This window comes from Bombina bombina, chromosome 6 (genome assembly GCF_027579735.1).
Source record: "Bombina bombina isolate aBomBom1 chromosome 6, aBomBom1.pri, whole genome shotgun sequence".
Lineage (NCBI taxonomy): Eukaryota > Metazoa > Chordata > Amphibia > Anura > Bombinatoridae > Bombina > Bombina bombina.
Window position 1 is genome coordinate 957,789,256 of NC_069504.1, and position 26,899 is coordinate 957,816,154.

The 26,899-nt window shown below is 40.2% G+C and overlaps 1 protein-coding gene across 1 annotated transcript in view; it reads right to left on the reverse strand.

The window, feature by feature from the left end:
* Positions 1-26,899, reverse strand: part of DIAPH1 (diaphanous related formin 1) — a gene marked incomplete in the record, with an annotated part of 803,068 nt that overhangs the window by 507,962 nt on the left and 268,207 nt on the right. Inside the window, 2 exon segments of the mRNA XM_053718607.1 lie at positions 11,160-11,224; positions 20,663-20,778. Coding sequence (XP_053574582.1) covers positions 11,160-11,224; positions 20,663-20,778 — 181 coding nt within the window.

Sequence of the window (26,899 nt, forward strand, 5' to 3'; positions counted from 1 at the left end):
CTTGCCCAAGCCTGAGCAAAGAAAGAAAGTCTGCACCCTACTAGATCCGGTCCCGGATCGGGGGCCACCCCTTCATGCTGTCTTTGTAGCAGCAGCAGGCTTCTTGGATTGTTTACCTTTATTCCAAGCCTGGTTGAGTCTCCAGACTGACTTGGATTGAGCAAAATTCCCTTCCTGCTTTGTGGAGGAAGAGGAAGCAGAGGGTCCTCGTTTAAAGTTTTGAAAGGAATGAAAATTATTATGTTTACCCCTCATTTTAACAGACTTATCCTGAGGCAGGGCATGACCTTTACCTCCAGTAATGTCAGAAATGATTTCCTTCAATTCCAGCCCGAATAGGGTTTTACCTTTATAAGAAATAGCTAGCAGCTTAGATTTTGATGACACATCAGCAGACCAAGATTTGAGCCATAGTGCTCTACGCGCTAGAGTGGCAAATCCTGCATTTTTCGCCGCTAGTTTAGCAATTTGAAAAGGGGCATCAGTAATAAAAGAATTAGCGAGCTAGAGAGGCTTAATTCTATCTAGGATGTCATCTAAGGGAGTCTCAACCTTCAGAGACTCTTCTAGAGCCACAAACCAAAAGGCTGCTGCGGTAGTTACTGGAACAATGCAAGCCGTAGGTTGTAAAAGGAAACCCTGATGAATAAATAATTTCTTTAGAAGACCCTCTAACTTTTTATCCATAGGGTCTTTGAAAGCACAACTGTCCTCATAGATATAGTTGTACGCTTAGCCAGGGTAGAAATAGCTCCCTCCACCTTAGGGACCATTTGCCAAGAGTCCCGAATGGCGTCTGAAATAGGAAACATTTTCTTAAAATTAGGAGGGGGAGAGAACGGTATACCTGGTCTATCCCATTCCTTTTAAACAATTTCCGAAATTCTCTTAGGAACTGGAAAAACATCAGTGTAAGTAGGCACCTCTAGATATTTGTCCATCTTACACAATTTCTCTGGTGGTATCACAATAGTATCACAATCATCCAGAGTCGCTAAAACCTCCCGAAGTAACAGGCGGAGGTGTTCAAGCTTAAATTTAAAGGACATTACGTCCGAATCTGTCTGAGATAACACATTTCCTGAATCTGAAATTTCTCCCTCAGACAGCAATTCCCTGACCCCCAACTCAGAACACTGTGAGGGTACATCGGAAATAGCCAATAAAGCATCAGAGGATTCAGTATTCACATTAATACCTGACCTACTGTGTTTACCGTGTAACACTGGTAATTTAGATAATACCTCAGTAAGGATAGTTGACATAACTGCAGCCATTTCCTGCAGAGTAAAGGAATTAGATGCACTAGAAGTACTTGGCATCGCTTGTGTGGGCGTTAAAGGTTGTGACACTTGGGGAGAATTGGATGGCATATCCTGATTCTCTTCAGACTGAGAATCATCCTTAGACACACTATCTTTACTCAGAATATGCTCTTTACAAAGTAAGGCCCTTTCAGTACAAGAGGTACACAATGTAAGAGGGGGTTGCACAAAGGCATCTAAACACATAGAACACTGAGATTCCTCAATGTCAGACATGATGAACAGACTAGTAAAAACCATCAATAGTCATTTAAACACTTTATTAAATGCTTTAAACAATTCTTTGAAAACGTGTACTGTGTCTTTATAAAATAAAAAAGTGAACAATTTTTTCAAAGCTGCTGTAAACCGTTAATTTGCTTCCAAAATTACCCCAATCCTAAATAAAGTTTCCAAAAATTATTGCACCCCAAGTAGTAAGGGGGGGATTAACTTCTAAAATGTATTTATAGCCACATTTATATTAAAGTCAGCAAAAAAATACCCTCTGCACCTCGCCACAGCTCTGCTGTGGCGCCTACCTGCCCCCAGGGTACTTCGAGAAGACTCAACAAAAATCCGGAGAGGAAAAACTCTGCTTAAGCTCCACCGGAGCTAATGCCTGCTGCTTCCTAGCCAGAATACAGAGCGTGTCTGAGCGTGCGAAAATAAGCCCCGCCCATCAGGACCGATGACCGAGTAGGCCTAAACAACCGCATGGAGGAGCGGTTACAATACAAGCCATGTGGAAATGTTTACCCCTAGTATACACTACGGTCAAAATGTAAAACTACACATCAAACCGCAAAATATATCTCCCAGTGTCTTTTATAATGAGCATTTCAGCACTCTGTCATTATAAACTCCTTGCCCAAAAAATGTCAACTAAATAATATAAAATAATGCATAGGTTTCAGTAACATCACCCTTGATGGAAGGGGTAAGCAGTAGACCTAACAGGGAATACATTTCAGCCGTTTCTGATATACCAAGTCTCCTCAGAATAAAGGGCTGCACATACCTCAATGCTGCTTGTAGCATGAACCGGTCTCCACACTGAAGATGTCTCCTATATTACCTTCAGATCTGTGGTAACCAACATGGATCTTAGTTACAGCTGCTAAGATCATAAACCTCAGGGCAGAAATCTTCTTCCATATCCCCCTGAGGGAAACAGTACTCACCTTCCATATCCCCCTGAGGGAAACAGTACTCATCTTTGAAATAAAAAACTTCTTGATTGAAGAAACTAACACTAACACCTCACTTTACCTCTTCCCAGTACAAGCACAGGCAAAGAGAATGACTGGGGGTGGAGGGAAGAGAGGAGCTATATATACAGCTCTGCTGTGGTGCTCTTTGCCACTTCCTGTTAGCAGGAGGATAATATCCCACAAGTAAGGATGAAATCTGTGGACTCGTCGTATCTTGTAAAAGAAACAGAAAACATGGAGATGACAAAGGGAAAAGTGAATAATCTTGGCAGAAAGAATAGGACTGCATTGATGGATCTAAAGAGAAGAGTACCATCTGACTAAAACATGCAGAAAGTTCAATACAAATGGAGGAGACATATAGTAGTATGTGTTCCTTGTTCAATAGTTTCAAGTTTCTGTCTTTCCGATTTGCAGGATTTAGCATGTATGTGTTTTGGCTAATAAGGACAATTCCATATATTCATTTGGGGACAGGGCAAGTCACGTTAAAAGAATAAAAAAAAGATAATTTGTTTAATGTGCCTTAAAACCAATAAACTTTATATTAAACAAATTGATGAATAAAAGTATATTAACTAGAACAGGTCAATGATATATTATAATGAATTTATAAGAAAGAGCAGAGGTGCCAAACTCAGTTACTAAGTAGTCTGCATTTCTTTCATGTAATTAGCAAGAGTCCATGAGCTAGTGACGTATGGGATATACATTCCTACCAGGAGGGGCAAAGTTTCCCAAACCTCAAAATGCCTATAAATACACCCCTCACCACACCCACAAATCAGTTTTCAAACTTTGCCTCCTATGGAGGTGGTGAAGTAAGTTTGTGCTAGATTCTACGTTGATATGCGCTCCGCAGCAGGTTGGAGCCCGGTTTTCCTCTCAGCGTGCAGTGAATGTCAGAGGGATGTGAGGAGAGTATTGCCTATTTGAATTCAATGATCTCCTTCTACGGGGTCTATTTCATAGGTTCTCTGTTATTGGTCGTAGAGATTCATCTCTTACCTCCCTTTTCAGATCGACGATATACTCTTATATATACCATTACCTCTACTGATTCTCGTTTCAGTACTGGTTTGGCTTTCTACTACATGTAGATGAGTGTCCTGGGGTAAGTAAGTCTTATTTTCTGTGACACTCTAAGCTATGGTTGGGCACTTTTATATAAAGTTCTAAATATATGTGTTCAAACATTTATTTGCCTTGACTCAGGATGTTCAACGTTTTTTATTTCAGACAGTCAGTTTCATATTTGGAATAATGTATATGAATAAATCAATTTTTTTCTTACCTTAAAATTTGACTTTTTTCCCTGTGGGCTGTTAGGCTCGCGGGGGCTGAAAATGCTTCATTTTATTGCGTCATTCTTGGCGCTGACTTTTTTGGCGCAAAAATCTTTTTTTCTGTTTCCGGCGTCATACGTGTCGCCGGAAGTTGCGTAATTTTTTACGTTTTTTTTTTGCGCCAAAAGTGTCGGCGTTCCGGATATGGCGTCATTTTTGGCGCCAAAAGCATTTAGGCGCCAAATAATGTGGGCGTCTTTTTTGGCGCTAAAAAATATGGGCGTCACTATTGTCTCCACATTATTTAAGTCTCATTATTTATTGCTTCTGGTTGCTAGAAGCTTGTTCACTGGCATTTTTTCCCATTCCTGAAACTGTCATTTAAGGAATTTGATCAATTTTGCTTTATATGTTGTTTTTTTTTTATTACATATTGCAAGATGTCCCAGATTGACCCTGAGTCAGAAGATACTTCTGGAAAATCGCTGCCTGGTGCTGGATCTACCAAAGTTAAGTGTATCTGCTGTAAACTTGTGGTATCTGTTCCTCCAGCTGTTGTTTGTAATGAATGTCATGACAAACTTGTTAATGCAGATAATATTTCCTTTAGTAATGTTACATTACCTGTTGCTGTTCCATCAACATCTAATACTCAGAGTGTTCCTGTTAACATAAGAGATTTTGTGTCTAAATCCATTAAGAAGGCTATGTCTGTTATTCCTCCTTCTAGTAAACGTAAAAGGTCTTTTAAAACTTCTCATTTTTCAGATGAATTTTTAAATGAACATCATCATTCTGATTCTGATAATGATTCCTCTGGTTCAGAGGATTCTGTTTCAGAGGTTGATGCTGATAAATCTTCATATTTATTCAAAATGGAATTTATTCGTTCTTTACTTAAAGAAGTCTTAATTGCATTAGAAATAGAGGATTCTGGTCCTCTTGATACTAAATCTAAACGTTTAAATAAGGTTTTTAAATCTCCTGTAGTTATTCCAGAAGTTTTTCCTGTCCCTGATGCTATTTCTGAAGTAATCTCCAGGGAATGGAATAATTTGGGTAATTCATTTACTCCTTCTAAACGTTTTAAGCCATTATATCCTGTGCCATCTGACAGATTAGAGTTTTGGGACAAAATCCCTAAGGTTGATGGGGCTGTCTCTACTCTTGCTAAACGTACTACTATTCCTACGGCAGATAGTACTTCCTTTAAGGATCCTTTAGATAGGAAGATTGAATCCTTTCTAAGAAAAGCTTACTTATGTTCAGGTAATCTTCTTAGACCTGCTATATCTTTAGCGGATGTTGCTGCAGCTTCAACTTTTTGGTTAGAAGCTTTAGCGCAACAAGTAACAGATCATAATTCTCATAGCATTGTTAATCTTCTTCAACATGCTAAAAACTTTATTTGTGATGCCATCTTTGATATCATTAGAGTTGATGTCAGGTATATGTCTCTAGCTATTTTAGCTAGAAGAGCTTTATGGCTTAAAACTTGGAATGCTGATATGTCTTCTAAGTCAACTTTGCTTTCCCTTTCTTTCCAGGGTAATAAATTATTTGGTTCTCAGTTGGATTCTATTATCTCAACTGTTACTGGAGGGAAAGGAACTTTTTTACCACAGGATAAAAAATCTAAAGGTAAATTTAGGTCTAATAATCGTTTTCGTTCCTTTCGTCAATAAAGAACAAAAGCCTGATCCTTCACCCACAGGAGCGGTATCAGTTTGGAAACCATCTCCAGTCTGGAATAAATCCAAGCCTTTTAGAAAACCAAAGCCAGCTCCCAAGTCCACATGAAGGTGCGGCCCTCATTCCAGCCCAGCTGGTAGGGGGCAGATTACGATTTCTCAAAGAAATTTGGATCAATTCAATTCACAATCTTTGGATTCAGAACATTGTTTCAGAAGGGTACAGAATTGGCTTCAAGATAAGGCCTCCTGCAAAGAGATTTTTTCTTTCCCGTGTCCCAGTAAATCCAGCGAAGGCTCAAGCATTTCTGAAATGTGTTTCAGATCTAGAGTTGGCTGGAGTAATTATGCCAGTTCCAGTTCTGGAACAGGGGCTGGGGTTTTATTCAAATCTCTTCATTGTACCAAAGAAGGAGAATTCCTTCAGACCAGTTCTGGATCTAAAAATATTGAATTGTTATGTAAGGATACCAACATTCAAAATGGTAACTATAAGGACTATCCTGCCTTTTGTTCAGCAAGGGCATTATATGTCCACAATAGATTTACAGGATGCATATCTGCATATTCCAATTCATCCAGATCACTATCAGTTTCTGAGATTCTCTTTCCTAGACAAGCATTACCAGTTTGTGGCTCTGCCGTTTGGCCTAGCAACAGCTCCAAGAATTTTTACAAAGGTTCTCGGTGCCCTTCTGTCTGTAATCAGAGAACAGGGTATTGTGGTATTTCCTTATTTGGACGATATCTTGGTACTTGCTCAGTCTTCACATTTAGCAGAATCTCATATGAATCGACTTGTGTTGTTTCTTCGAGATCATGGTTGGAGGATCAATTTACTGAAAAGTTCATTGATTCCTCAGACAAGGGTAACCTTTTTAGGTTTCCAGATAGATTCAGTGTCCATGACTCTGTCTCTGACAGACAAGAGACGTCTAAAATTAATCTCAGCTTGTCGAAACCTTCAGTCTCAATCATTCCCTTCGGTAGCCTTATGCATGGAAATTCTAGGTCTTATGACTGCTGCATCGGACGCGATCCCATTTGCTCGTTTTCACATGTGACCTCTTCAGCTCTGTATGCTGAACCAGTGGTGCAGGGATTACACAAAGATATCTCAATTAATATCTTTAAAACCGATTGTACGACACTCTCTGACGTGGTGGACAGATCACCATCGTTTAGTTCAGGGGGCTTCTTTTGTTCTTCTGACCTGGACTGTAATTTCAACAGATGCAAGTCTGACAGGTTGGGGAGCTGTTTGGGGGTCTCTGACAGCACAAGGGGTTTGGGAATCTCAGGAGGTGAGATTACCAATAAATATTCTGGAACTCCGTGCAATTTTCAGAGCTCTTCAGTCATGGCCTCTTCTAAAGAGAGAATCGTTCACTTGTTTTCAGACAGACAATGTCACAACTGTGGCATATATCAATCATCAAGGAGGGACTCACAGTCCTCTGGCTATTAAAGAAGTATCTCGAATACTGGTATGGGCGGAATCCAGCTCCTGTCTAATATTTGCGGTTCATATCCCAAGTATAGACAATTGGGAAGCGGATTATCTCAGTCGCCAAACGTTACATCCGGGCGAATGGTCTCTTCACCCAGAGGTATTTCTTCAGATTGTTCAAATGTGGGGACTTCCAGAAATAGATCTGATGGCTTCTCATCTAAACAAGAAACTTCCCAGGTATCTGTCCAGATCCAGGGATCCTCAGGCGGAAGCAGTGGATGCATTGTCACTTCCTTGGAAGTATCATCCTGCCTATATCTTTCCGCCTCTAGTTCTTCTTCCAAGAGTAATCTCCAAGATTCTGAAGGAATGCTTGTTTGTTCTGCTGGTGGCTCCAGCATGGCCTCACAGGTTTTGGTATGCGGATCTTGTCCGGATGGCCTCTTGCCAACCGTGGACGCAAGGTCCTTTTTACCATCAGGATCTCAAATCCTTAAATTTAAAGGTATGGAGATTGAACGCTTGATTCTTAGTCAAAGAGGTTTCTCTGACTCTGTGATTAATACTATGTTACAGGCTCGTAAATCTGTATCTAGGAAGATATATTATCGAGTCTGGAAGACTTACATTTCTTGGTGTCTTTCTCATCATTTTTCCTGGCATTCTTTTAGAATTCCGAGAATTTTACAGTTTCTTCAGGATGGTTTGGATAAAGGTTTGTCTGCAAGTTCCTTGAAAGGACAAATCTCTGCTCTTTCTGTTCTTTTTCACAGAAAGATTGCTAATCTTCCCGATATTCATTGTTTTTTACAAGCTTTGGTTCGTATAAAACCTGTTATTAAGTCAATTTCTCCTCCTTGGAGTTTGAATTTGGTTCTGGGGGCTCTTCAAGCTCCTCCGTTTGAACCTATGCATTCATTGGACATTAAATAACTTTCTTGGAAAGTTTTGTTTCTTTTGGCCATCTCTTCTGCTAGAAGAGTTTCTGAATTATCTGCTCTTTCTTGTGAGTCTCCTTTTCTGATTTTTCATCAGGATAAGGCGGTGTTGCGAACTTCTTTTAAATTTTTACCTAAGGTTGTGAATTCTAACAACATTAGTAGAGAAATTGTGGTTCCTTCATTGTGTCCTAATCCTAAGAATTCTAAGGAGAGATCATTGCATTCTTTGGATGTAGTTAGAGCTTTGAAATATTATGTTGAAGCTACTAAGAATTTCCGAAAGACTTCTAGTCTATTTTTTATCTTTTCCGGTTCTAGGAAAGGTCAGAAGGCCTCTGCCATTTCTTTGGCATCTTGGTTGAAATCTTTAATTCATCATGCTTATGCCGAGTCGGGTAAAACTCCGCCTCAAAGGATTACAGCTCATTCTACTAGGTCAGTTTCTACTTCCTGGGCGTTTAGGAATGAAGCTTCAGTTGATCAGATTTGCAAAGCAGCAACTTGGTCTTCTTTGCATACTTTTACTAAATTCTACCATTTTGATGTGTTTTCTTCTTCTGAAGCAGTTTTTGGTAGAAAAGTACTTCAGGCAGCTGTTTCAGTTTGATTCTTCTGCTTATAATTTCAGTTTTTTTCATTATAGGATTTAAACTTTATTTTGGCTGTGGATTATTTTCAGCGGAATTGGCTGTCTTTATTTTATCCCTCCCTCTCTAGTGACTCTTGCGTGGAAGATCCACATCTTGGGTAGTCATTATCCCATACGTCACTAGCTCATGGACTCTTGCTAATTACATGAAAGAAAACATAATTTTTGTAAGAACTTACCTGATAAATTCATTTCTTTCATATTAGCAAGAGTCCATGAGGCCCACCCTTTTTGTGGTGGTTATGATTTTTTGTATAAAGCACAATTATTCCAATTCCTTATTTTTTATGCTTTCGCACTTTTGTCTTATCACCCCACTTCTTGGCTATGCGTTAAACTGATTTGTGGGTGTGGTGAGGGGTGTATTTATAGGCATTTTGAGGTTTGGGAAACTTTGCCCCTCCTGGTAGGAATGTATATCCCATACGTCACTAGCTCATGGACTCTTGCTAATATGAAAGAAATGAATTTATCAGGTAAGTTCTTACATAAATTATGTTTTCTCTCTTCTGGTGGTTTACGCAAAATAACTCAATCTTGTCAATTCATCTGTGTTGAAGCAGAGAGACATTTCAGCTGGTGTGTGGCCTTGAGGGGCGGCTCTGTTCAATACTCACCGCATTTATAGACTGGCATCTAAATATTACATCTAAATTTTAGTAATTGGACTACTGCGTTTTCAAAGTTCTAATTTTTCAATATTCTCAGATACATATTTAATAAAAGACAAATTTAGAAAACTGATTAATTTGCTAGCACACATAATTTAATCATTTGTTTAACAGGCTGTGTACAGAAGAGGCACCTAAAAGGCTTTCTGACATACAGCTGGCCTTCTAATTATATCCCAGTCACAACTTCAATTATCCCCTATCAGCCTGAGGCCTGGAGGTCACTTTATCATTCCCATCGTGATGCGAATGAAATTTCCAGGGTGAGACCACCCGATGGCTCGGCCACAGCACTATCTCTTCTCACACTGACAGCTAAATTATTTTTTTAAAATTGAAAAAGTAAACATGTGGGTTTTAGTCTGCTGATAAGAGTCAAAATGCTGTGCTGCCAAACTAATAAATACTGCTATTTGAGGTGCTTGCTAAGCAAGTGGAAAATATATAAAAATAAATATAAATGGCTGTGTGATGAAGGTGCCCTAGACACAACTAAACCTTTGTTCCTAAGGTGATAACTTTCTAGCAGTTTGTATGCTACCAACAGCAAGCAAATCAATGACTGCATCCACAGTTTATTGCAAAACACTGGAAGGGGTATGTCATACTACAATTGGGAGGGAGAGAGAAAAAAAGTAAAGAAAGAAAAAGAGAGACACAAGAAATAAAAATGCAGAAAGGAAAAGGGGACAAAATGTTTACATTTGAAGTGAGAAACATTCATTGGTTGGTATATAGACCCAAACCACTTGGAGTAGGCAGAAAATTCCCAGAAGCATTTGGGACTTCTCCCACTCCTGATGATTGGCTTTACAAACAGCAATAGTAGGACCGATTTGAAGAGTGAGAATAAAGGGGGGGTCTTTCAGCAATGATCAATCATGAAACATAGAAACATGTAGAGCTCACATCTTTCATACAGGGTCTTCTTGCAAACTAAAATATAACATTGGTAACTTGGCATGTACAAGGGATCACCTGCCTTACAGACTTGCTCAGTGGTTTCATCTATAAAGATGATACAATTCAGGCGGGATAAGAGCTACAGTCCACGTTATATTTTTAAAAGGGACACAAACCCCAACAGTTTTATTTATATGATTCAGATAGGGCATACACATTTAAGCAACCTTCTAATTTTATTCTATTACCAAATGTGCTTTATTCTCTTGGTATCCTTTATTGAAGGAGGAGCAATGCGCAACTGGGAGCTAGCTGAACACATTGATGAGCCAATGACAAGAGATATATGTGCAGCCACTGATTAGCGGCTAATCAGTAAAGCATTGCTGCTCTTGAGCCTACCTAGAGAAAAAAACTAATTAGATCATTTAAGTAAATTGGAGTTTAAAATTGTATGCTCTAGCTGAATTATGAAAAACAAAATTGGGGTTTTATGTCTCTTTAAGGTAGTTAAAAACTAAACAAAAACTAAAAGACATGGAAAGGGTGTATCATATCTCCCAACATTTCTGAAATTTAGCATTTAATGTAAGGAATTGGGGATTTTTAAATGATCCAACATGAGTGTTTTCTGGGAAGTCCATGGGTGAAGATTTGACAATCTGAGCAATATCAGGCATTATAAGGCAAAGTTTGAGAGGCCAAGAGAAACCAGTACATAGAGAAAATAGAGACTGCAGTACAGACCTCTCTTAATAGCCCCCATATACTGCAAGGTTATTGAGAGATACAAAAATGGCAGAGAACTCTTGAAGACTCCTGGCAAGTTTCTAGGTACTCTAGCGCAAGGTCACAGTATCACAAGAATGGGAAATCATATACTATTTTTGTCATTAGATACAATCGCGTCATTAATATGATGGATTTTAAAAAGCAGTCAATTAAATTCTAAGGATATAAAGTACGTAAAGGCAAATGCACACACAGAAAATGTTTCAGCTATAGCAGAATGAGGTTTAACAATTCAATTGATAGATTTCCTCTTACTTTTTTTTCCAGATCTCGTGCTTTGGCCTCACTTTTCTCTACTTTGTTCTTGTCGACTAAATGATCTGTATTAGAAAAAAGATCCATATTGTCACTAACTTAACAGAAACGTTTCTTCTTGATTAAGCATACTACAGAATTATCACAGTTTATTTCAGACTTAGAATAAACTATACTTAAGACATTATCGCTGCAAGAAATATTTAGTATATGTATTAAACAGGCAACTTAATCTCAGAACATATTCTGCCACTTGAGTGACAGGGGTGCACAGTGCATACGGACCAATCAAAAGCTCTCTATGCTCCAAGATCAGCATTGGTACCATAATTTGTGCTAAAAGTTTTCTGTAAGGTACCAGATAGGGAAGCAAGATTACCAAGCCTAGTTCATCCTTCATCATTACATTTATGTGTAAATGTGTTGTATTACATAGCTAAGCAAATATTAGCATTCAATACATGAGAGTATGGAAGCTCTTTACAAATAAATTATGTTAGTAAATTATGAGTATTTGCTTTGCTTAAAAAGCAAATATAGATGAAAAGTTATATGCTGTAATTCGACAGTGTGTAAATGAAAAACTAGTGACCCTGCAGCTCTATTTGTTTAACTCCCACTAAGGGTTAAACAATTAGCAAAAGTACCACCTTTCCTCCTTTACATGAAGAAAAAAAAACACCTAACAGACCAAAGAAGGAATCAATCCCAAACATCACAAAACAACATATTTATTACCCCTGACATTCTTTAAAAGGCAATTATTGTCTAATTTGTTAGAACATGTCATTTCAAGACTAGCAACCCTGCACTTGCTGCAAAGGGGTTAAATACATGGCAGAAGTACTGCTCTGGACCTGCAGAGCACTGCTGGTCACGAGTGGAAACAGGCGCTAATCCAATCGGCAGAGCTAGTCAAAAGACCTGGCCATTTCTGCTCGGGACCAGCAGTGCTCTGCGGATCCAGAGCAGTACTTCTGCTATGTGTTTAAACCCTTTGCAGCGGTTACACACATAAAGGTTCAAGGTCGCTAGTCTTTAAATGACATGTTCTAAAAGAAATTAAAGAATGTGATTTTTTATCAATAATCACCATTTAAAGAATGTCAGGGGATATAACCAGTACAATCTATACTACAATTTCAGTAATAGATTGTGGCCATAGTGTTATAGGCACAGAGCAAATGCATAAATATAATAGAGTACATTGGTATTTGTAACTGATTAATTAGTCGGTCAGTTAAGTTGTTTTGCTTTTTTTAGTTCGTCTTTTTTTTTTTTTTGTAGAGGAAGAAGTCAGTTTTCTTCCTTCTTAATTGAATTAGCTTCTGAGAGCAGTTATGTCTTTGCACGGTTTCTAATTATATTAACCAAGATGGGAAACATGTACAGCATACAATTATCCTCAGTGCCCTTCATAGTAAATACTATGATCTTTTTATGGAGATGAACCTCTTTGTTTGCCGATTTACTGATCAATATTCCTTTTTCACATTCCCAATGACCTCCAAGTTGGATGAAACTAATTTATCTGCCAATATATTTTTTTTAAAGACACACTGAAGGAACTAAACCCAAAGGGACATAATACTCATATGCTAAATCAGTTGAAACTGATGCAGTATAACTGTAAAAAGCTGACAGGAAAATATCACCTGAGCATCTCTATGTAAAAAAGGAAGATATTTTACCTCACAATCTACTCAGCTCAGCAGAGTAAGTTCTGTGTAAAAAGTTATACTTCACCTGCTCCCAGCTGCAGGTAAAAATAAAAAAAAAATGAAGAAATGAACAGCAGCCAATCAGCATCAGCAGTGCTGAGGTCATGAACTCTTACTGTGATCTCATGAGATTTGACTTAACTTTCATAGTAAGCTTCCTTTACCCGATTGGTGAAATAATATGAGAGTTCACGAGGCTCATCCCCTAAGCTGTCCTAGGACAGACACACTAAAATGCTGCTTAGAAATCCTTTACAATGGGAGGTGGCTACTGAGGAACTTTTGAGGTAAAATATATTTTTTTTTTACATAGAGATGTTCAGGAGATATTTTCTAGTCAGCTTTTTACAGCTATGCTGCATCACTTTCAAGTGTTTAAACATTTGGCTATTATGGCCCTTTAAATAGAGTAGATTAAAAAAAGTAGTTAGGTTTTTACATTTTGAAAATGAGTGCATATGTGAGGTAGAAAACAGAATTTATGCTTACCTGATAAATTACTTTCTCCAACGGTGTGTCCGGTCCACAGCGTCATCCATAACTTGTGGGAATATTCTCTTCCCCAACAGGAAATGGCAAAGAGCACAGCAAAAGCTGTCCATATAGTCCCTCCTAGGCTCCGCCCACCCCAGTCATTCGACCGACGGACAGGAGAAAAAACAGGAGAAACCATAAGGTGCCGTGGTGACTGTAGTTAAAGAAAGAAATTCATCAAACCTGATTAAAAAACCAGGGCGGGCCGTGGACCGGACACACCATTGGAGAAAGTAATTTATCAGGTAAGCATAAATTCTGTTTTCTCCAACATTGGTGTGTCCGGTCCACGGCGTCATCCATAACTTGTGGGAACCAATACCAAAGCTTTAGGACACGGATGGATGGAGGGAGCCAATCAGGTTACCTAAACAGAAGGCACCACGGCTTGCAAAACCTTTCTCCCAAAAATAGCCTCTGAAGAAGCAAAAGTATCAAATTTGTAGAATTTGGCAAAAGTGTGCAGGGAAGACCAAGTCGTTGCCTTACATATCTGATCAACAGAAGCCTCGTTCTTGAAGGCCCATGTGGAAGCCACAGCCCTAGTAGAGTGAGCTGTGATGCGTTCAGGAGGCTGCCGTCCGGCAGTCTCGTAAGCCAATCGGATGATGCTTTTCAGCCAAAAGGAAAGAGAGGTAGCAGTAGCTTTTTGACCTCTCCTGTTGCCAGAAAAAAACGACAAACAGAGAAGACGTTTGTCTGAAATCCTTTGTTGCTTCTAAATAGAACTTTGAAGCACGAACTACATCTAAATTGTGTAACAAACGTTCCTTCTTTGAAACTGGATTCGGACACAAAGAAGGCACAACTATTTCCTGTTTAATATTCTTGTTGGAAACAACCTTTGGAAGGAAACCAGGTTTAGTACGCAAAACAACCTTATCTGAATGGAACACCAGATAGGGCGGATTACACTGCAAAGCAGATAACTCAGAAACTCTTCTAGCAGAAGAAATAGCAACCAAAAACAGAACTTTCCAAGATAACATCTTGATATCTATGGAATGTAGAGGTTCAAACGGAACCCCTTGAAGAACTGAAAGAACTAAATTCAGACTCCAGGGAGGAGTCAAAGGTCTGTAAACAGGCTTGATCCTGACCAAAGCCTGAACAAAAGCTTGAACATCAGGCACAGCTGCCAGTCGTTTGTGTAACAAGACAGATAAAGCAGAAATCTGTCCCTTTAGAGAACTCGCTGATAATCCTTTATCCAAACCTTCTTGGAGAAAGGAAAGGATCCTAGGAATTTTGATCTTACTCCATGAGAATCCCTTGGATTCACACCAACAGATATATCTTTTCCATATTTTATGGTAAATTTTTCTAGTTACAGGTTTTCTGTCTTGTACCAGAGTATCTATTACAGAACCCGAAAACCCACGCTTAGATAAAATCAAGCGTTCAATTTCCAAGTAGCTGGAGGGAAACTAGATTTGGATGTTCGAATGGACCCTGTACTAGAAGATCCTGTCTCAAAGGTAGCTTCCATGGTGGAGCCGATGACATATTCACCAGGTCTGCATACCAAGTCCTGCGTGGCCACGCAGGAGCTATCAAGATCACCGAGGCCCTCTTCTGCTTGATCCTGGCTACCAGCCTGGGAATGAGAGGAAACGGTGGAAACACATAAGCTAGGTTGAAGGTCCAAGGCGCTACTAATGCATCCACTAGAGTCGCCTTGGGATCCCTGGATCTGGACCCGTAGCAAGGAACCTTGAAGTTCTGACGAGACGCCATCAGATCCATGTCTGGAATGCCCCATAACTGAGTCAACTGGGCAAATATCTCCGGGTGGAGTTCCCACTCCCCCGGATGGAATGTCTGACGACTCAGATAATCCGCCTCCCGGTTTTCCACTCCTGGGATGTGGATTGCAGATAGGTGGCAGGAGTGATCCTCCGCCCATTTTATGATTTTGGTCACTTCTCTCATCGCCAGGGAACTCCTTGTTCCCCCCTGATGGTTGATGTAAGCAACAGTCGTCATGTTGTCTGATTGGAATCTTATGAATCTGGCCTTTGCTAGTTAAGGCCAAGCCCTGAGAGTATTGAATATCGCTCTCAGTTCCAGAATGTTTATCGGGAGAAGAGACTCTTCCCGAGACCATAGCTCCTGAGCTTTCAGGGAGTCCCAGACCGCGCCCCAGCCCACTAGACTGGCGTCGGTCGTGACGATGACCCACTCTGGTCTGTGGAAGCTCATTCCCTGGGACAGGTAATCCTGGGTTAGCCACCAACGGAGTGAGTCTCTGGTCTTCTGATCTACTTGAATCACTGGAGACAAGTCTGTATAGTCCCCATTCCACTGTTTCAGCATGCACAGTTGTAATGGTCTTAGATGAATTTGCGCAAAAAGAACTATGTCCATTGCTGCAACCATCAACCCTACTACTTCCATGCACTGAGCTATGGAAGGTCGTGGAACAGAGTGAAGAACTTGACAAGCGTTTAGAAGTTTCGACTTTCTGACATCTGTCAGGAAAATCTTCATTTCTAAAGAATCTATTATTGTCCCCAAGAAAGGGACTCTTGTCGACGGAGACAGGGAACTTTTTTCTATGTTCACTTTCCATCCGTGAGATCTGAGAAAGGCCAGAACGATGTCTGTGTGAGCCTTTACCTTTGAAAGAGACGACGCTTGTATCAGAATGTCGTCCAAGTAAGGTGCCACTGCAATGCCCCTTGGTCTTAGAACCGCTAGAAGGGACCCGAGTACCTTTGTGAAAATCCTTGGAGCAGTGGCTAGCCCGAATGGGAGAGCCACAAACTGGTAATGTTTGTCCAGAAAGGCGAACCTTAGGAACTGATGATGATCTTTGTGGATAGGAATATGAAGATACGCATCCTTTAGATCCACGGTAGTCATAAATTGACCCTCCTGGATTGTAGGCAAAATCGTTCGAATGGTTTCCATTTTGAACGATGGCACTCTGAGAAATTTGTTTAGGAACTTTAAATCCAGAATTGGTCTGAAAGTTCCCTCTTTTTTAGGAACCACAAACAGATTTGAGTAAAACCCCATTCCTTGTTCCACGGTTGGTGTATCACTCCCATTTTTAACAGGTCTTCTACACAATGTAAGAATGCCTGTCTCTTTATTTGGTTTGAGGATAAGTGAGACATGTGGAACCTTCCCCTTGGGTGTAGTTCCTTGAATTCCAGAAGATAACCCTGAGAAACTATTTCTAGTGCCCAGGGATCCTGAACATCTCTTGCCCAAGCCTGAGCGAAGAGAGAGAGTCTGCCCCCTACTAGATCCGGTCCCGGATCGGGGGCTACTCCTTCATGCTGTCTTGTTAGCAGCAGCAGGTTTCTTGGCCTGCTTACCCTTGTTCCAGCCTTGCATCGGTTTCCAAGCTGGTTTGGTTTGCGAAGCATTACCCTCTTGTCTAGAGGCTGCAGAGTTGGAGGCCGGTCCGTTCCTGAAATTGCGAAAGGAACGAAAATTAGACTTATTCTTGGCCTTGAAAGGCCTATCTTGTGGGAGGGCGTGGCCCTTACCCCTAGTGATGTCTGAGATAATCTCTTTCAATTCTGGCCCAAAAAGAGTTTTACCCTTGAAAGGGATATTAAGCAATTTTGTCTTGGAAGATACATCCGCTGACCAAGACTTTAGCCAGAGCGCTATGCGCGCCACAATTGCAAAACCAGAATTTTTCGCCGCTAATCTAGCTAATCTAGCTAACTGCAAAGCGGCATCTAAAATAAAGGAATTAGCTAACTTAAGTGCGTGAACCCTGTCCATAACCTCCTCATACGGAGTCTCTCTACTGAGCGACTTTTCTAGTTCTTCGAACCAGAACCACGCTGCTGTAGTGACAGGAATAATGCACGAAATAGGTTGCAGGAGGTAACCTTGCTGTACAAAAATCTTTTTAAGCAAACCCTCCAATTTTTTATCCATAGGATCTTTGAAAGCACAATTATCCTCGATAGGAATAGTAGTGCGCTTGGCTAGTGTAGAAACTGCCCCCTCGACCTTAGGGACTGTCTGCCATAAGTCCTTTCTGGGGTTGACCATAGGAAATAATTTCTTAAATATAGGAGGGGGAACAAAAGGTATGCCGGGCTTCTCCCACTCCTTATTCACTATGTCCGCCACCCGCTTGGGTATAGGAAAAGCGTCGGGGTGCACCGGAACCTCTAGGAACTTGTCCATCTTGCACAATTTTTCTGGAATGACCAGGTTGTCACAATCATCCAGAGTAGATAGCACCTCCTTAAGCAGTGCGCGGAGATGCTCTAATTTAAATTTAAATGTCACAACATCAGGTTCTGCCTGTTGAGAAATTCTACCTGAATCTGAAATTTCCCCATCTGACAAAACCTCCCTCACGGCCCCTTCAGATTGGTGTGAGGGTATGACAGAGCAATTATCATCAGCGCCCTCCTGCTCTACAGTGTTTAAAACAGAGCAATCGCGCTTTCTCTGATATGCAGGCATTTTGGATTAAATATTTGCTATGGAGTTATCCATTACTGCCGTCAATTGTTGCATAGTAATAAGCATTGGCGCGCTAGAAGTACTAGGGGCCTCCTACGTGGGCAAAACTGGTGTAGACACAGAAGGAGATGATGTAGAACTATGTCTACTCCCTTCATCTGATGAATCATCTTGGGCAACTTTACTATCTGTGGCAGTACTGTCCTTACTTTGTTTGGACGCTATGGCACAATTATCACACAATTTTGAAGGGGGAGACACATTGGCTTCCATACATACAGAACATAGCTTATCTGAAGGCACAGACATGTTAAACAGGCTAAAATTTGTCAATAAAGTACAAAAAACGTTTTTAAACAAAACCGTTACTGTCTCTTTAAATTTTAAACAGTGCACACTTTATTACTGAATATGTGAAAAACTATGAAGGAATTGTTCAAATTTAACCAAATTTTAAAGCATTCAAAGCATTGCACCCCAAATTTGAGACCTTTAACCCTTAAAATGAAGAAACCGGAGCCGGTTAAAGTTTTAACCCCTCTACAGTCCCAGCTACAGCCTTTGCTGCGACTTTACCAAACCCAGGGGGTATACGATACCAAATGAAGCCTTCTAGGAACCTTTTCAAATATTTTCAGACCCACACACATGCAGCTGCATGTCCTGCTCTCAAAAGAAACTGCGCAGTAATGGCGCGAAAATGAGGCTCAGCCTACTACAGGGAAGGCCCTTCCTGAATGAAAAGGTGTCTAAACCAGTGCCTGACGTTAAAAAACGTTCCCCAAATTTTATAAGTGTGAATATCAACATCAATCTTTATAAAAAGCCCAAATAAAGCAATCTTGCCCATAAAAATGTCTACCAGTTTTATAGCCCACATTAAGCCCTTTATTCTGTTTGATTAAGAAAATGGCTTACCGGTCCCCATGAGGGGAATGACAGCCTTCCAGCATTACACAGTCTTGTTAGAAAAATGGCTAGTCATACCTTAAGCAGAAAAGTCTGCTAACTGTTTCCCCCAACTGAAGTTATTTCATCTCAACAGTCCTATGTGGAAACAGCAAACGATTTTAGTTACTGCTGCTAAAATCATATTCCTCTCACAAACAGAACTCTTCATCTTTTTCTGTTTCAGAGTAAATAGTACATACCAGCACTATTTTAAAATAACAAACTCTTGATAGTAGAATAAAAAACTACAACTAATCACCACATACTCTTCACCATCTCCGTGGAGATGTTGCCTGTGCAACGGCAAAGAGAATGACTGGGGTGGGCGGAGCCTAGGAGGGACTATATGGACAGCTTTTGCTGTGCTCTTTGCCATTTTCTGTTGGGGAAGAGAATATTCCCACAAGTTATGGATGACGCTGTGGACCGGACACACCAATGTTGGAGAAAAGGGTCATGTTTATTTAAATGTAACGAAGGGTCCTAAGGACACTAATGTCATAGTGAATGCTTAAAAGAACCAGGGAACACTATTATATTAAAAAATAAAATGTTTGCTTATATGTAGCAGTAAAAAAAAAGTTTGCAATATACTTTTTTGCCCCCCTCCCCTTTCCTGTAATTTAATTGTGAAAATAAAGTGCTTTCCGATTCTGAGAACTGATAGATCACATGGCAGGCGTTCTAAGCGTAACCCTGCCACATATCTGTATTTTTAATTAGCAACCAGAGAGTGAATTATTACTTTTCTGCATTACTCTGTACTGACTTAATAGAGAGGCCTGCTACAGAGTGCAGCAAAATGATTAACTTAAAAAGTGATCGAACAGTGAACAAAAGATAATGAAATTACTAGAAAGCAACAATGATAAACTGAGGAGAATTGTAACTGCTCTTATTTTTTTTCTCTCACATACCTCCTAGGACCTAGGATACCTCTGCTTTATTACATAGGCCAAAGTTTAACATCCACTATTAGTTGTTTAAATAAATGAAACATTTGTTTTTGTACCTCAAACATGAATCACTTGTCTCTTAAAAGCCCTCTATTCATAAGATTTTGTTACAGTTTTTGGAGAAGGCAACTATTCAGTCAAGATGGTGATGCAAAATTCAATGGATACTTTTCATTTTAAGAAATAATTTCAATGTGGCTTTATAGGGAAATTCTAGCACACAGTAATCAGACGATTAGGATGTTCTGACACAGCACCTAGTGCACACTCCTATGTCTTTTTTTCTTTATTTTTCAACAGCAAGTTGTTGCAAACTGTACAGCCCCCACAATAGTTATGTTGGGACGTCCCTTTAAGAACCATATTCTGAAAATATTACAAATATCTAAATACATATGTGGAAAGCGCAAAACACAGTGATGAGCACACAATGAAGCAATTAAAAACTGGCATATATGCTATGTACAGGTCCGAACTTTGTAGTGTATTTCCTTACAGCACGTCATTTTAGCACCACCAACCCTGCAAGACTATGTGTTTAACCCTCGCAAAGAAGTGAACACATTGTTAAAGTACTGGGAGATGCAGAGAACTGCTGGCCTCCAAAGACATGGCTGGTGAACCAATCGGTAGTGGCAGACATACATGGACTTGAAGGGTAGGTAATGCTATCATATGCTCTAACAAATTAAAAATGTAATTTTTGGGCTACAATGTCCCTTTAAAGGTGTGGTATAATGCAAAAAATCACATGCAACATAACCAATAGAAATTAGAGCATATATTTTTCACATTAGAATGTCCCTTTAAGCAATTTGTATTCAAAGCCAATGACAAGTTTTAAAAAAGGTACTGAAAATACTTTATGAATCCCTCATATATAAAAAAAGACACTCACCTATCAAACTTTCAATTTCTATTTTTATATGTTTGCACTTAAAGTCAGGATCAGCTCCGTTTCTGTGAAGGATTATCTGTGACACAACCTCATCTATCAATTTGTAGTACTGCGGCCTAAAGGGTAGAAGAAGAAATTATTGGAAATGACATGACTGACCTTTTGTTTAGCGGCACAGTTAACACTGCTGCAAACAAGCACACGGCATGTTTTTACTTATACAATACTTTTATAGTAACATAGTAAAACAAGGTAGCTCTGAAGAATTGTGTAGTGATTTCCGTTTTTGAGCAATAGGCTTTCCAATGTGGAATAGTGCTGTTCTGCCCCAGTCCATTTTAGTTGTAAGCATAATAGCTATGGACTTTAAAAGCAGATTTACGGTTCTGGATCACACAAAGCCAGAAGTGTTAAGGGAAAGATCACCAGACTTTGGCTCAATTACTTTGGCCACGTGAAGCAAATTAATTGGAGAAAGACATAATGCTTGGTATGGCCAACGCAACAATGTGAACGTCCAAAAATGTGTTGGATCAATATGATTAAAACGGACACTGGCCTAGGCATACAACAGCAAACAAAAGCATGGGTGAGAGATGACCCATAGAATCTCCAAGAGTCGGATATGACTGAATGGACATCATCATCAACCTAGACTACTGTGTGTTAAATTCTCTGCAAAGAGGTTAAACACACAGTACGCTCAGGACTCGCAAGGTACTGATGGTTTTGAGCGGAAAATGCAGCTGTATCCCACATTTGTGATTTGTTAAAGCATGTATTTTTTTATATTTTGTTTTAGCTTTAGTGGCTCTTTAACGGGATAAAAAAAAAAACTAAAAAAAAAATATTTCATTATTCAGATAGAGCATTCAATTTAAATCAACTTTCCAATACATTTCAATTATTTTTTCTTTGTTTTCTTGACATCCTTTGTTGAAAAGCAGGAATGTAAAATCAGAAGCGTGCACATGTCTGCAGCAGTATATTGTAGCAGTTTTGCAAGAATGGTATACATTAGCAAGAGCACTAGATGCCAGCACTATTTTCTCTCATGTAGTGCTCCAGACGTCCACGCTACCTATCTAGATATCTCTGTAACAAAGAATAACTTGAGAACAAAGCAAATTTTGATAATAGAAATAAATTGGATTTGTTTATATTTTTAAATTGTATGCTCTGTCTGAATTGTGAAAGAAACCATTTTTTGGTCTCATGAGACTGCAGAATAAATATTGGAGGTATGCAGTAGTGGGATGTATCCTACACTAGAATATTTTTGAGATACTTTTACACTTACCTCTATGTCACAAAGAAACAAACAATTGTACATAATATAATACTATGTGCCATGACATTCTGGTTAATTACACTGAATGCTACGGACAGTGCCCTGCAGTCATTTACATGTAGCGCAGCCTAAGCATATAACGGGCGCTACCCAGAAACATTAACTTGACAGAAAGGGAAATGACAAAGATGGAACTAGTCACTAAAATGCTGAGGATCTAATGCTAGCTGGATCAGCAATACACTGCAAGGCTGGATTTAAGATGTCATTTGTGTTTTGTTGCCTTCATGGGCTAACTGTTGCAAAAAGCATTAATACGATTAATTGAAAAAGGATTGCCTCATTAGCTATCCAACTATCCCCTGCTTAGGTAATCCCTGTGGTATTACCTGAAAAGTAATGACTCTTCAAGTGTTTGTTTTCTGTTTAAATACCTAATTCACAAGCTTTGTATATGATGCACTAAACGCTATATGCTTCTGCTGTGTAACATAAGGGTGACATCTGCTGGCTGCAGAGAAGATATTATTGCTACTAATGGGTTTGTATATAAAGGATTTAAGGTTTGCAAATACTGTTTTTTTCTATTCCATGACAGCAAGATGCATCTCACATGAGGGCACCTCAGGAACACAGAACTGGGAGACACTAGGGGCCTTGGGTGTAAGACAACAATCCAACCTCTATGAAGGACAGAATACAAATAATACGGTCGAAAGGGAAAGAGACTAAGAAGGATATAAAGATTTTAAAAATTGGTGAGGGGTTTCAGCTTCTGTTTAGTCGCTCTTAAAACAGGTCAGTATTTACAGGTCAGTATTTACAGGTCAGTATTTACAGGTCAGTATTTACAGGTCAGTATTTACAGGTCAGTATTTACAGGTCAGTATTTACAGGTCAGTATATACAGGTCAGTATTTACAGGTCAGTATTTATTGGTGAGTGCTGCTAGGGAGAGCCAAGAGAATTACATACACACACTGAAGCAGAAACATATACATTGGGAAAGCATAGTGAGGATAAGAGCCATTGCAAAAAGGAGAACTGAGTGTTGCAAACTAGGAGAGCTGGAGGAGTAAAAAAAAGCAGTGAAACACCCCTTGCTCTTAAGGCTATGACACACTGCAAGTGGAGCGGCGCGCAGCGCGTAGATGCGGCTGTGCGTGCTCAGTGTGTCCTGGCTTTTCATCTCTGAGCACTGTGCTACGTGAGGTTGCGTAGCTGAGCGCTCAGAGATGAAATATTTGATCTTCAGAAGCGATGAAGAGCGAAGCAGCTGCTTCGCCTCGCGTTACATCGCTTGCAGTGTGTCACAGCCTTTAGATTGGAAATCCCTACTCTATATTAAAGACACAGTAGACTAACATATTCGGTAAATGCATAATAAAAAGATAATGCAAAAAGCACTTAGAAAGAAATCTACTACTCATTTGAAATTCAAACTGACTAATTTTAAAGTTATTTCTATTTTCCCTCCCACTGCATCATGTGACAGCCATCAGTCAATCACAAACATGCTCAGTAGTGCTGGTGCCTCAGAAAGTGTGCATATGAAAATATTATGCACATTTTGATAATGGAAGTGAATTTGATTGTTGTTTAAAATTGTGTGCTCTATCTGAACAATGAATGTTTAATTTTGACTTAAAGGGACAGGAAACCCCAAAAATGTAATTCATGTTTCAGATAGAACAAAGCACATTTGAAAATAGAAGTGATTTTAAAAGTGTCTTAACATAACATGCTCTGATTCTTGCAAGTTGAAATACTGTAACACAGTGCGGTATAACTTACCTTCTAGAATAACTTCATACGATTTTATTTTTGCCCCCAAAACAAAATAGACTGTACCGATTTATACAGTCTTACAATTTGCTAGCTAGATCAATTCAAAGCCACTGCCCATAGAAGCAAGTAGTGCTCATACATAGGCACATACCCTCCTAGCGCTCATACATAGGCACATACCCTCCTAGCGCTCAAACATAGGCACATACCCTCCTAGCGCTCATACATAGGCCACATACCCTCCTAGCGCTCATACATAGGCCACATACCCTCCTAGCGCTCATACATAGGCACATACCCTCCTAGTGCTCATACATAGGCACATACCCTCCTAGTGCTCATACATAGGCACATACCCTCCTAGTGCTCATACATAAGCACATACCATAGTGCTCATACATACGCACATACTCTAGTGCTCATACATAGGCACATACCCTAGTGCTCATACATAGGCATATACCCTAGTGCTCATACATAGGCACATACCCTAGTGCTCATACATAGGCACATACCCTAGTCCTCATACATAGGCACATACCCTAGTGCTCATACATAAGCACATACCTTAGCGACTGAGGATTCAAGGGGAAAATTATGATGTTACAATAATCTCCATATGAATATAGTATTAACTTTTTTTTTTTTTTTATGAAATTGTTTTTTATTTTACTTCTGAAAACATTCAAATCATTACAGTACATTGCAACATTCCCAACCCGGGTTACAGAGTTCAGTCGGGAATAGATGCAAACATAGCAACTGTTCAACATTTTACATGGGTGTGGTAATAAACATAACTCCTAAATGGAAGGGAGATAGGAAGTAGGATAAGGGAAGAGTAAAGGAGATAAATTATGTATTGGGTTCCCTTTAAAAGGGCAAGAATGGTGTTCAACTTACTAACTTCAACATTGTTCCACAAGACGCGATACTAACTTGTGTATAATTGGTCGGTCACATCAATGATGTGATGGTAGTCAGGGAGTCCCTCAGCTGGGGGGGCATGTCAAGGGTATATGGTGGAGAGGGCCATAAATGTCTACCCTCTCCGGGCTTAGTGAGGGACCGGGTGCAACAAAAGAGATAAGTGATCTTTGGGAGAACCATCATCTTGACCGCCGCCACCCTTCCCAGCCAAGAGAACTCCTCATATCTCTTCGACTTAAGTTGGGATTCTGTCTCCTTAAGCAGTGGGGAATAGTTATCCGCCATTATTATATTCTTGTCGTGGGAGAGGTAAACTCCAAGGTGTTTGATCCCCCTGGTTGACCACCTGAAGGGATAATTGCTCTGAAGTCTTTGAAGGTCTCCAGCTGGAAGTCCAAAAGAATACGCTTCCGTTTTTGATACATTGATTTTATAGTAGGACAGAATACTAAAGTGGTTCAGTAGGGCCAAGAGGGGGGGCAGAGAAGGCAATGGGTCAGACAGGAATATTGTAAGATCATAGGCAAAAAGGGCGAGTTTCTGCTCCGAGTCATGGATTATGAGGCCTTGGATCTCTCTGTGTTGCCTGATAGCGGCCGCCAAGGGCTCTATAGACAAGGCATAAAGGATGGGGGAGAGCGGGCAGCCTTGTCTCGTTCCATTCCTAATCGAAATGGACGGGGAGGTGAAACCCACGCCTTGCACTCTCGCTGAGGGGCTGGAGTAGAGCACGCCTATAGCCGTACATAGAGACTCTGGGAACCCAAAAGCCGTCAAGGTCAAAAACATGCAGTCCCACCTCACCCTGTCAAACGCTTTCTCCGTGTCTATCGACAGGGTGAGGAGTGGGAGGCCCATATCCGCCGATTCAATGTACAGGTTTAGGAGTCTGCGGATATTATCGAAGCCTTGTCTGCCCAGGACAAATCCCACTTGATCTAAATGAATCAGCAATGGGATATAGGTTTCAATTCTGTTGCCCAGGGCTTTAGCATAGACTTTTATATCAGCATTAATGAGCGATATAGGTCTATAGGATTCAAATTGGGATAAATCTTTGCCCTCTTTGGGGATGGTGAGAATGCTGGCCTCCAAGAATTCTCTGGTCAGTGGGCCGAGACTTCCCACTTCGTTATAAAATCTTGTAAGAATAGGTGCTAGTTCAGGGGCATAACACTTATAGAATAATGCGGTGAAGCCATCTGGGCCCAGGGCCTTGCCCGTCTTAAGGGATCTTATTGCTGAAAGGATCTCTTCCTAGGAGAGAGGGAGAGCAAGCTCAGTCTCCGCCTCCTGAGAGAGGCGCGGTAGTTTAAGAGAGTCCAGGAAATTCCGGATTTCCACCGTGTCCGTTTTAGGGGTACTGGGACTGTTCCTTAAGTTGTATAGGGACCGATAATAATTTGCAAAGGCTATACCTATATTCCTACGGGCATAAACTGTGTTATTTCCAACCTTAATGGCTGGGATACGTCGTTGCTGGGTTTGAAACCTGAGTAATCGATCAGCTTTGTTGCCTTTATAATAGTAAAGCTGCTTTAGACAAAGTAGATTAGGCTGGACTTTCTTGTTTTCCCTTCTATTAAATTCGTCACAAATTTGTCCTACCTTCTGCGAGAGTAGGAGGGAAGGATGTGATTTGTTATTTTTTTCCATTTCTCTACGTTCCGCGTAAAGTTTGGCCAACGGGGTTTTATTTTAATCTCTAGCCTGGGCTTTTCTGGAAAAGAAATAGCCTCTAATATAGGCTTTGAAGGAGGCCCACAGAGTCGAAATGGAAGTATCCCCCGTATCGTTAAAGGGACAAGAAATCTACAATGGTGTGGACCACCTCCGGAGATTCGGTATCCGACATAAAGTGTTCCGGGAGTCGCCACAGCGGTCGGCTTTCCAGGCAGAAGGAAAAAGAGCAGTTCGCCACCACTGGGTCGTGATCCGACCAGGGACAAGGTTTGATATGCGAGGATAGGAAGGTATCCAAGGTCCAGTTATTGCAAGTATTAACATTTTATAAATAAACAGCTTAATAAAAAATGACATCCTCTAAACTACTGGAGCATGTTTGTATTTCTGTCTCTAGATAATTTCTGCAAAGGGGTTAAAGACATAAGTAAAGTCCTACTCGGAAGCCATTCAGGAGTAGCAGTCACACAGACGACAATCATATCACCTGCTCAAGAGCTGTAATTGTTGCAGCTCCAGAGTGGTATTTTACCTGAACGTTTAAC